The following is a 12,495-nucleotide window of genomic DNA, read 5'->3' on the forward strand; positions in this document are numbered from 1 at the left end:
ACATAGATGAACTTGATCCCACAGCAGGGATATTCAGTTACTGGAATAGCAGCAAAGAAAGACAACAGTAAGGAGAAGACAAACTGACCCAGTAAGGAGAAGCTGACAAACTGACTGTGATCAGCAACTAATCAAGTCTCTAAATTAAACCACCGACTAGTATTGACGCTGAGGAGGGGATGATATTTGGCGGTGCACAGGTTTTATACACATAACAGGAATTAATATTAAGGCCATTAAAATATTTACTGATCCAGTACCAGCTTCATATCTGTTCCCATCCGCGCTATGCATTAAAATGAATGGATCATTGTTAAACCAGGCACCTCACCACGATGTTGCTTACTGTGGCTGCATTTGCGTGTCACAGATTATTTGTACATTGATGAAATAAAAATGTTTTCTGTTGACAGAAAAGTTATTACCAGTAATTTTTTATGTATTTTGTTTTCACGTAAGTTTCCCAGTTTCACCTCTTAGAGTCACCAATGAACTGTAGAACTGTAGAAAAGTACATAGATCTACGTACATTTCTAATAATTTTTAATGAACTGGTAGATGTGGTTTCTTTCAACAAAGAGTGACTCACTGCCTACAGGCATATCATCGTCAGCACCTGGTTAAAGCAGCTGCTGCGAAGACAGTTGTTTTTAGCTCACACACACACACACACACACACACACACACACACACACACACACACACACACACACACACACACACACACACACACACACACACACACACACACAGATATTGTGTACCCGTTCCTTAATCAAAGTGGTCAGCTCGAATAAACCTTCAGTTTTCACTTTTTATCAGACTGCAACAGGTCGATTTAGTTTGTTTCTCTGTATTTAAGAAAACATTTCAATTAGTGCGCAATGGTCTAAATTAATTCGATTTTCTTATACAGTCAGTGTGATACACAAAGACAATATTGTAACTGCACAACATCTGTTTTAAATATTTCAGTATACTTGCCATGACAATTTCATTGTCACTAAGCACTACTTTTGCTTTACTTTGTTATAGTCACATGTTGTCAGATGCACTACATGCTAATTTTCAGCAAAGCTTTTTGAATTTGTTCATAGCCAGACTGCTGCCTTAGGTTGGGTGATGAGTAAAGAATGCTAAAGGACATTTTCCCCTCCAAATCCCTTAGTGCTCAGTCGTTATTAGCACTGAACTTCTTAACATTCTCTTTATCCTTGAAATTGTTGTACATGATAAAGTAAATAAATACAATGCAGTGATTGCTTATTTGTGCATCTGATAATCTGTTATTACACTCGTGGCACTATGTCAGCTCCATCAAAAGCTTCTAGCAATGCAAGGACCCAGGGATACAGCTATAACTTGGGCTTGAATGAAAATGGGTTCACCAGCCTTACTGCCTCTCTCACAGTCTCTGTCCCTTTGTGTTTTTATACTTTCTTCTCTTCCCTTCTTTTACCATTTCTTCACCATCTTAAATTGAAAAAAAAAATAGTTTTGGCGGCATAGCACAGTAATGACCTCGCTATGGTAGCATCCTGTGACTGGACAGTAAATTTTTTGATAGGACTCATACTGGCCATTGGAACTGACACCGTTGAGTTTCTTTATTTTAAAATACAATGATTTGTTTAGAGAACCTGCATTTGGGCCCCTTTTTTATGAAGTCCTCACTACAGTCTATCTATGGAACCAGAATTATGTCCATACAACATGACAAATTCAAGTACAAAATACAGTTTCAAAAAACATATTTTTATAATCTTATTCCAGCCCCACCCAATCTTTATCATGTAATGATAGTAATGATAAGGAGGTTGTTGAGCTGGAACCCCCCCTTATACACTAAAAAAAACACTTTTGCTAGTCTCTTTACCAAGGAAGCACACTGGGTGCTCAAAGCTCTAACTTTGCCAGTGTCAGGCATTGGCAGAAAAGCTTGGTGCAGTGTGTGCCATCTCCATTTAGAGAGAAGAAAGCCAAGTTTGTACACTGTATGCGTGTGTGTTCAGGCTGAGTGCCTACTCGTACTAGGTGGAATATATTGGTGAAGCCAAGTGGGTGATGCTGTCTTGACAGTTGGTAGAATAGCTCCTGCTGACGTATGGGTCTTTTACTAACGGCAACACATGTGCTTATGACAGCACTACTTAGAAACTCAAAGCTATATATTTTTTTCAATATTTTGTAATTTTGCAGGAAATGTAAATAGGCCACTGAAGAGGCATAACAAGCAAAGAAGTTAGGTTGGATTTACCTTTTCTATCAAAGGTCTTCGTAGCAAATATGTCTAATTAGATCATAATAGATCTGAGCTAACAAGATTACAGGTGTCTCAAAGGACCCCTAAAGGTTAGCTGGTAGATCACTACCGCGTCCACTATTTTCCACACATTCAGGAGCCATGTGTACTGAAATGTATGTGAAAGCATGTTGTGTAGCTCTTAATGAGACTTTGTCCATTCAGACATCATTTCTGTTCGTTTAGTTTCCTATTTCCTTATAATTTTGGTCACTGTTGCTTTCAAACATGGCTGACTCTATATGTTTAAGGGTGATTTAATATATTTAGCATATGTGCAGGCAGATGCTTCTGAGGCAAGACACACACCCAACAGTATCACTAGCTGCAACACAGTCTTCAAAAGCACCAATACAGCATCTGTACGTTTGTGCTGCAGGTGAAGCACTATCAGTGTAGCTGCTGTCAAGTCTACTGTGTGACTAAAGAGGCTGCAACAAAGCTTGTCAGTCGTGCTCTCTAAAGAAGAGGTCCACAATGATCATCATACACTCTACAAAAGCACCTGGCAGGGTAACAGATGCATGCATTATGCATCAGTGTTGGGAGACAGTGTATGATTAGTTTGTCAATGTTTTGTTTATGTGCAATTAAGGCTGCTTCACACACACTTTCCTCATTGTGTGTGTGTGTGTGTGTGTGTGTGTGTGTGTGTGTGTGTGTGTGTGTGTGTGTGTGTGTGTGTGTGTGTGTGTGTGTGTGTGTGTGTGTGTGTGTGTGTGTGAGCTAAAAACAACTGTCTTCGCAGCAGCTGCTTTAACCAGGTGCTGACGATGATATGCCTGTAGGCAGTGAGTCACTCTTTGTTGAAAGAAACCACATCTACAAGTTCATTAAAAAGACAGACTGGTGTCAGGTTCAGATCTTAATTAATCAATTGAGAATGACTGGATTTGAATGTTAATTAAATTAAACAAACAACAAATAAACGGTGTATGGAAGATACATACAAACTATATGCGAGGTTGTCTGAAGGTTTATTGTTAAAGTGGCAATAGCTTCATCAACCTGACTTACATCAAAACTCTGTATGACAGAATAAATGAACCAGTTAGCTTATATTTTTATTATAGTTTGTTTAGAATCCATGATGACACAAAAACCCAAAAACCCAAACATCCATCCAAAATATTTTTTTCTGAGATGTGTTGTATGCAGTTCATTTTGTTTGGTTCAAATTCCGCAAATTATATTACAAAAACTCCTAATTGTGTTTTGTGAGTGTGTGTGTGTGTGTGTGTGTGTGTGTGTGTGTGTGTGTGTGTGTGTGTGTGTGTGTGTGTGTGTGTGTGTGTGTGTGTGTGTGTGTGTGTGTGTGTGTGTGTGTGTGTGTGTGTGTGTGTGTGCACTCCTTTGAATAATATGTATTCTAGGGATGTTCATCTGAGGACAATTGTAAGTAAATTAGATGCTCAATAGGTGATTTAGGCCTGTAACGTAATGTAAAGTGTGTGTCACAATACAACACAAAACAAAAACTACTGATAAGCAAAAGTGTTCTTATTAACTGACAGAGAAAGTGATGTGAGTGTAGACTGGATGCGCACACTTGCTGGCCGCGTTAATCTGAACTCTTAAGTGGCTCCCGCTGCTGATTCTGCTGTTTTGCAATTCAATTTGAGGAGGCACAAACAAGGGCTGTCCGAAGGGGCCCGATCAGCTCTCATCCTCCACTTACACCCTCATTCACTTTTAATGCTGTAGCTGCTCCCAGCGCATGCGTTCCCAGTCCTGTTAAATCCCAGGGCAACCAAATACTCCCACTTTAGCAGGAGAAAAAGAGAAGAACTGAGGAACCAGACAACCCCTAGTTAGGTTGTAATATGTCATGTATAAATACATGCTGTAATGTGAATGTCAAGTACTGACATTCTCAATAAGCCTAAAATGTTCAATTCCTATGTGAATGGTATAGAGCAGAGCACCTGTCTTCTTTTAATAGAATGAAGACAGGTTAACCAGGTTTTCAGAAAATTTGTAACACTAAGACATGTCCTTATAATGTAATCTACATGCATAAATCCACATATAACAAATATCTGTGTCTGTCTTTGTTTGTTTGTCAGTAGGTACCTGCCCAGCTAGCAAACATAATGTGACAGTGATCAAGCAGATGTTTTGAGGTGGCAGCATATACAGTCAGGACCATAAATATTTGGACAGAGACACATTTCTTCTAATTTTGTTTCTGTACATTACCACAGTGAATTTTAAATGAAACAACTCAGATGCCATTGAAGTGCAGACTTTCAGCTTTAATTCCATGGGTTGAACAAAAAGATTGCATAAAACTGTGAAAAACTAAAGCATTTATTAAACACAATTCCTTCATTTCATGGGCTCGTAAGTAATTGGACAAATGAAATAACTGAAAATAAAATGGTCATTACTAATATTTGGTTGAAAACCCTTTGTTGGCAATGACAGCCTGAAGTCTTAAACTCATGGACATCACGAGATGCTGGGTTTTCTCCTTCTGAATGCTCTGCCAGGCCTTTACTGCAGCGGCTTTCAGTTGTTGTTTGTTTGTGGGCCTTTCTGTCTGCAGTTTAGTCTTCAACAAGTGAAATGCATGCTCAATTGGGTTAAGATCAGGTGACTGACTTGGCCATTCAAGCATATTCCACTTCTTTGCTTTAATAAACTCCTGAGTTGCTTTTGGCTGTATGTTTTGGGTCGTTGTCCATCTGTATTATGAAACACCGCCCAATCAGTTTGACTGCATTCACCTGGATCTGCGCAGACAGTATGTCTCTGAACACCTCAGAATTCATTCGGCTGCTTCTGTCCTGTGTCACGTCATCAATAAACACTAGTGTCCCAGTGCCACTAGCAGCCATGCACGCCCAGGCCATCACACTGCCTCCACAGTGTTTTACTGATGATGTAGTGTGCGTTGGATCATGAGCTTCTCCATGCCTTCTCCATACTTTTCTCTTGCCATCATTCTGGCAGAGGTTGATTTTGGTTTCATCTGTCCAAAGAATGTTTTTCCAGAAGTGTGCTGGCTTTTTTAGTTCCTTTCTAGCAAAGTCCAATCTGGCCTTCCTATTCTTGAGGCTAATGAGTGGCTTGCACCTTGCAGTGTACCCTCTGTATCTACTTTCATGCAGTCTTCTCTTTATGGTAGACTTGGATATTGATACGCCTACCTCCTGAAGAGTGTTGTTCACTTGGTTGGCTGTTGTGAATGGGTTCCTCTTCACCATGGAAATGATTCTGCGATCATCCACCATTGTTGTCTTCCGTGGACGTCCAGGTCTTTTTGCGTTGCTAAGTTCACCAGTGCTTTCTTTCTTTCTCAGGATGTACCACACTGTTGATTTTGCCACTCCTAATACTGTAGCAATTTCTCCCATGGTTTTTTTCTGTTTTCTCAGCTTAATGATGGCTCGTTTCACCTGCATGGAGAGCTCCTTTGACCGCATGTTGTCTGTTCACAGCAAAATCTTCAAAATGCAAACACGAGTCCTCTAATCAACTCCAGGTCTTTTATCTGCTTCACTCATAATGACATAACAAGGGAATTGTCCACACCTGCCCATGCAATAGCATGGAAGTCAATTGTCCAATTACTTACGAGCCCATGAAATGAAGGGATTGTGTTTAATAAATGCTTTAGTTTTTCACATTTTTATGCAATCTTTTTGTTCAACCCATGGAATTAAAGCTGAGAGTCTGCACTTCAATGGCATCTGAGTTGTTTCATTTAAAATTCACTGTGGTAATGTACAGAAACAAAATTTGAAAAAATGTTTCTCTGTCCAAATATTTATGGTCCTGACTGTATATCCCAGTGCATAGTAGTCAAATAGATTATCAAGATTCAGTTGAAGAGATAGCGTAATATGAATGCAATTTAGATGCTACTAGAAATAAAAAAAAGGTTCAATAATGAATTAATCAATCTTAACTAAGGTGTACTTGTTGAAGACCAAAATGCAAACCAATAGCTAATCAGCGTAATGCAGGCACTTATTGGTCCTCTCTTCATTATAGTTACTTAAAATATGATTAGGGTTAATTAGGGCTAAATGATCCGTCATTTGAATTTAGCATGTTTTCTGTTTTCCTATTTTTGTGTTTGTCAAGGCGGTGTTTAAATTTTATTTTCAAAATATCAAAAGTGAGAATGAACTGATAAGAACTGATCTGAAGTGTTGTGATGTATTGATCAGATAATACCAACAGCACAGTACGAGGGATTTCCTGTCACCCAGCAACTGAACAACTTCCTCACTTCTGACTTATCCATCATCTGAACTGGCTGACACCTCAACTCTCAGAATGACTGCAGAGACTTTCAGGCTTTCACAGATCTTTGAGGTGTAAGAGGAGTAAAAAAGGAAACATGTATAATCTATTATCATTTTAGCTCGTTGATCATCAGTCCCATTGTCATCATGTACTGCTGATTGTTCGTCTACCTACATCGGTAGTAGTCAGCAGCTGTTATTCTGTGATCGATCGCCACAGCTTGTTAAACAGCTGACTGCAGGAGAAACTCCAACAAATGATGGAGCCTAAAGACAAGAGAGGAGGAAGCTGAGATATGATGTGTCTTTGTAGAGACACTGTATTGTACATGACAAAGAACAAAACATCAACAGATCGTTCACTTCTCAGTCTGTTAAAGAATTAAACAACCTATTATGACATTGAAATCTAAGCACCTGTTGTGTGCATTCAATTGAGTTTGGATTTAAAAAAAATGGAAGCAACAATACAATGCACTTTTTATGTTGCTGTTAGTTTGCAGAGCATTGCATCACTTTGTATAATTTATTGTAGCAGAGAACAGTTTTCTCGTCATATTCTTGCAATACTTTCTTCATGCTAACTGGTCTAAAACAAAACCCATCAGTTTAAAATACACTACAGGACTTGCCGCATTTTAGTGACTTGCATCACAATGCACAGACAGTCACACGGATTTCTTCGCTTGTCTGTATGTTCACATAGTAAATACATCAACAGATGGGCAGGTTTAGTTTGTTTATACTGTGCTGTAATGAAATTAGTAAACAACAGAAGCAGATTTGGCTTCAGTTAGCAATTATAATGGGCACTTACATCATTGTGAAAGTCTCAAAGGATTTAACTCTCTCTGCTTCTGATGCTGAACACATCATTTGTATTGAAGCGTCCTTTCCCACCCTGTTCATGTCTCCTGTCTATAAGAGTGGTGCATGGACGCTTTTAACACAATCATCATTCTGCTACTCAATTAACATTCTAAAAATATAACAATAAACGTATATAATGGTCAAATAGAGCTCGAGATTGGAACATTTATTTTACATTTCAGGCAAATGCACATTTACTGTATTTAATTTTTAGTTTGTTCAAGCCCTTCATGAATGCTTTCAGATCTGGAACACTAGAATGGGTGTAGTACCTGTGTAAGCAGGTAAGTTAGTTTTCATAAGAAAGCAGAAATGTTTACTTTCATTGAATAATTTGGATTTACATTCTAGTGTCTAGTTCTAATGTCACTCTGGTCTTCAGTTGTAACTGTATTAAAGTTGAGAGTGGATTATAAAATGAATGATTTGCAGCCTGGAACGGTTTATTTCTGAGAAAATACTGCTGCATGAAATGACCATAACCCACTACTTAACTCAATACTCATTATATAAGCAGATAGTGAGTTGTGGCATCTCTGAAATGACTTATTTTATTTGGCTGTCATTCAAGTTTTATGAAGTTAATAATGTTAAAAAAGTTAATAATATGTAACACTTTACAGGCAATGAATTTGTACCAAACACATTTGCAATTTGTGAAATTACCCCTTCTTTTCAGAATGTATGTCCTGTATTATTACACTTGTTTAAAAAAAAAAAAAAACAACCAACAAGTAAAAAATACTGTCTCAGAATGCCAACACTCAACACTCAGGGGGTGACATCTTGAATGCTATGCTCCGTGTAATTGTGAAACTTTGTGTCATGTTTGTACTCTCTCATTTATTAATTTGTTTGTGTGCATTCATTTGACATTGCTTCTTTTTTTCTTTCTTTCTTTTTGCTCTATGTTTTTCTGCATGTGATTCATCCATAGCTTTATACCAGTGGTTAGAAGCAGACCGTCAAGGCAGGGATCCAGATACTCCAGCCACAGGTAAATGTTGTTTGTGATCGACCGCTATGATGATTTTATGTTTTTCTCATGGTTGTAGTGCTTCTGCTTCTTTGTGTGTGCCGTAATTCCCGGCCCATAAACTGGTTACTAAAAAAAAGTGTAAAGAAAAGTGATCATAGGTACTGTACAAACAGAAGTAGCTTTGTCGACTGAGGCATAGGGCTACTGCAAATGCTTGGTAATACTGATGTTATAGCAGTATTTGAAGACATTTAGTGCTTTATTAAGACAGGATGTCTTCAAACGGTGCAGTTTTTTCCATTTTATTTTGTATTCTATTGTGATTTCTTTTAAATGTTCATGCATTAAGAAAAATAAATATGGTAATTTATCAAAATGAAACTGGTAACGTACATAATTGTAATGAATAACTTAATGTCATAAAAGTAAGTAAATTTAAAAGTCAATCAAAAGCTTATATAATAAAATATACTCTACTATAATACCAAGATTTATCTAATATTTTCATGATTATGAGCTTCATGTTCTAAAAAGGAGAATTAAATTTGCTTGCATATAATTAATAAAAATAACTCATTACTTAAGTAAAATTAAGTACCATTTAAGTCTCTTCAATAACATTATGTTTAATAGTAAGTATATTTTATTTGATCCTAGTAGGAACTTGATATCTCCCCAGTAAAATATAATAAAACATTTTGTGTGCAAATTGTTACAGAGATTTTATTAAGTAAGTCTTACAAGTTTTTTTTCAGTGTAGAGGGTGCAGCTCTAACTCTGGTCCGCCCTATAGTGCGGGATTTGCGGTAATTACATTATTTAGTGCGTAACTTTGTTGGCTGTGCATTTGGGTCCTTCCCCCATCTGTCTGTCTGGTCCCTGCAGGCCTAGTAGGTCAGTTTAATATTTCTCAACAGGAATTCTTGTTTGCTTTTAGAGACTAGGTATCATTAGCAGATTCAGTTCAGTCTTTTGGCCCTAGTAGCCGGAGCCCCTGGCTCCAGTGAGTTTAGAGTGTACTACTGCAACAATAGCAAGTGTTCTCAAAGACAAATCGGATTTTATTTATTTTATTTTGAATATATGAAACCCCACATACTTACAGCTCCATGAGACTAAGTTTGGTATATGGATGCTGTGACCTGACCTCCCATACATCATATGCGCTTCTGCAATGACGTGTGTACATCATGTCTCAATTGCATACTAAACAACACGTTGAAATGCAAAAACATTTAACATTGATGGTCTATGTCCAGAGAAAATGGCATAATTCTCTGTTGTTAATGAATTTTTCATATTGTACAAAATCCAGAATGCATTGCATAAATAAATGTTGAATGAAGACGTTTATAAGTCATTTAGCTACTTTTTAGTTTGAACCAATGCATTTGTTGGAAAGCCGCAGAATGGTGAAGTGTTACTTTAAGTACAGTGGATGTTGATTCAAATTTAAGATGAACCTATAGAAATTTAACCAACTACACCATGTAACCCACCCATTAAAAAACTACATTTGCAGCCTAGTTTATACAAAAGCCATTATTAAAAGGAATGTTATTTTAGTCCTTTTAATGCTGGAATCACTGTCATTGTCTGTGTATCACACTACCTTCACAGCATAAACCACCTCCACCTGGATTATCCCCTTCAATCCATTTCATCCTCTTAGACTTTCTGTCATTTCCTGTCTTTCTATTTAGGTCAACTTCCTCTTTGCAATACAAATCAGTCCCACTTTTTGTGGCTGACCCTTTCGTACTCTTTTCTGCTTATCCAAACACAGATGAAAGAAATTCATCCATCTTATTTCTTTAGCATTCAGCTTTTTAGTTAAAGACATTTAAACAACAGAGAATGGAGGCCCGCATACAGCAAGCCTTTAATTTGACAGCAACAGTGGAGAGGAAAAACTCCCTCTCTAACGAGGAAGAAATCTCCAGCAGAACCAGGCTGGATGTAGGGGGCCATCTGCCTCGACCGGTTGGGATGAAGGGAGAGAGAAAGAGAAAAGCACAGCAACAACAACAAGCAACAACAGAGCACAGGAAGGATAGTTGGACCAGGGACTGGATACAGGCAGGACGGTTGGATCCGCAGCTGCCCATCACAGACACATAGCTCTGACTCTGATGATACCTGTAGGTGAGGACAGAGTGCGGGAGAAGCACAACTACTGGAGAAAAAAGAGACAAGGTTAGTTGAACATAGAACATGATGGGAGGTTATTGGATAGAAAAGATCACTGCCAGTTCCCTGAACCATCTCTAACTATAAGCTTTATCAAAAAGGAAGCTTTTAAGCCTGATCTAAAAGGTGGAGAGTGTGTCAGCTTCTCGAACTTGAAGAGGGAGCTGGTTCCAGAGGAGAGGAGCTTTGTAGCTAAAAGCTCTGCCTCCCATTCTACATTTAAAGACTCTAGGAACCACAAGTAGCCCAGCGCTCTGAGAACGAAGCATTCTTCTGGGAGCATAAGGAACTATGAGGTCTTTAAGATAAGAAGGAGCTTTATCATTGAGTGCTTTGAAGGTGAGTAGGGGCGTGTATATGTATGTGTACTCAATAGTGTCTCTCTCTCTGATTTTTAGGCCCAACGATAAGAATTTCAGTTTTATCTAAATTTAGTTGAAGGACGTTTTGGGACATCCAAGATTTGATGTCTTTTAAACAACTTTTATTTTGATTAGTTGATCTGTTTCATTTGGTTCCAAAGACATATGTAGCTGAGTATCATCTGTGTAACAATGAAAATTTATAGAATGCTTCCTAATAATCTCACCTAGAGAAGTTAGGCTGTTAGGCTAAACAGAGTTGGACCAAGCACAGAACCCTGTGGTACTCCATAGCTAATCCTTGTGCATGTGGAGAATTTCTCATTAACATGAACAAACTGGAATCTGTTTAACAAATAGGATTTAAGCCATCCCAGTGCTGTTCCTTTTAATCAATAAAGGTTTGACTACAGCCATCTTAAAAGCTTGTGGTACATAGCCTAAATGTAAAGATAGGTTGAACTGATTTAATATGGACGATCTGATTAAAGGTAGAACTTCTTTGATTAATCTGGTTGGGATGGGGTCTAAAAGACAAGTGGGTGACTTGGAAGAGTTAATTATTGAAGTTAACTCCATATGAGTTATGGGGGAAAGGCTGTCTAGGTAAGACAGAGGACTTGGTAAAAGCTGATGGATCTACACAGTGCTGTCTGTCATTTGGAGGAAGTCGCTGCTGAATTTCTTTTCTAATGGTGATAATTTTATTAGTAAAGTAGTTCATAAAGTCATTGCTGCTGAGATTATAGGATAGAGGATAGAAGATAGTAGAATCAACACAACTATGACTCTTAGTCAGCCTGGCTACAGTGCTGAAAAGAAACCAGGGGTTGTTTTTGTTTTCCTCAATTAAGGAGGAGTAATATGTTTTCATAGAAGCACAATGTGCTTTTTTATTATTAGACTGTCCTTCCATGCTATGCAGTTTACATTTATTTTGTTGGAACGCCACTGTCTTTCTAGTTGTCTAGTCCTTTGCTTTAGGCTGCGGATCTCCGAGTTATACCACGGAGCTAACCTCCTCTGATTCACTGTCTTCTTCTTCAGAGGACCACTGTGTTTAACATTGTACGTAGAGAAGCTGCAGCATCATCTACACGACAGTCAACCTGTTCATAAGGATTTAGGTGACTGTTCTCCTCTGTGTATCTACAAGACAATGAGGCAAAAGAAGATGGAATCATCTGCTTGAATCTGGCAACAGCGTTGCTATAGTAAGATTTATTTCCAGCTGCTGTAAGGTCAATTATGGTAAATTCAAAAGTTAATAAGAAATGGTCAGATAACAGAGTTTTGGGGAAGAACTATTAAATTATCAATTTCAACTCCATATGTCAAGATCGCGGGTGTCAGGTCTTCTGAGGCTGCGGACCCACATGCACGGCTCAGACAATCGTGGATGATAGTACACAGATTTATTTAGCCAAAGGCAGGATCAGGCAAAGTTCAGGCAAGGTCATATACTGATAAGCACGGGGTCAAAGTACAGAGGTTTAGGCAGTTTCAGATCAGAGGACAGGCTGGGTTCATTAACGG

At 38.2% G+C, this 12,495-nt stretch overlaps 1 protein-coding gene across 7 annotated transcripts in view; it reads left to right on the forward strand.

Annotated features, from left to right (window-relative positions):
- Positions 1-12,495, forward strand: part of LOC114861407 (DENN domain-containing protein 5B-like) — a 53,712-nt gene that overhangs the window by 8,653 nt on the left and 32,564 nt on the right. For 4 of the 7 annotated variants that reach the window (XM_055511419.1, XM_029160559.3, XM_055511421.1 and 1 more), the window contains exon 2: positions 8,366-8,425. The exons of the other annotated variants lie outside the window; for them this stretch is intronic. In XM_055511419.1, coding sequence (XP_055367394.1) covers positions 8,366-8,425 — 60 coding nt within the window. The remainder of the gene's footprint in view (positions 1-8,365; positions 8,426-12,495) is intronic. 7 annotated transcript variants of the gene reach the window in all.

Source organism: Betta splendens, chromosome 9 (assembly GCF_900634795.4).
Source record: "Betta splendens chromosome 9, fBetSpl5.4, whole genome shotgun sequence".
Lineage (NCBI taxonomy): Eukaryota > Metazoa > Chordata > Actinopteri > Anabantiformes > Osphronemidae > Betta > Betta splendens.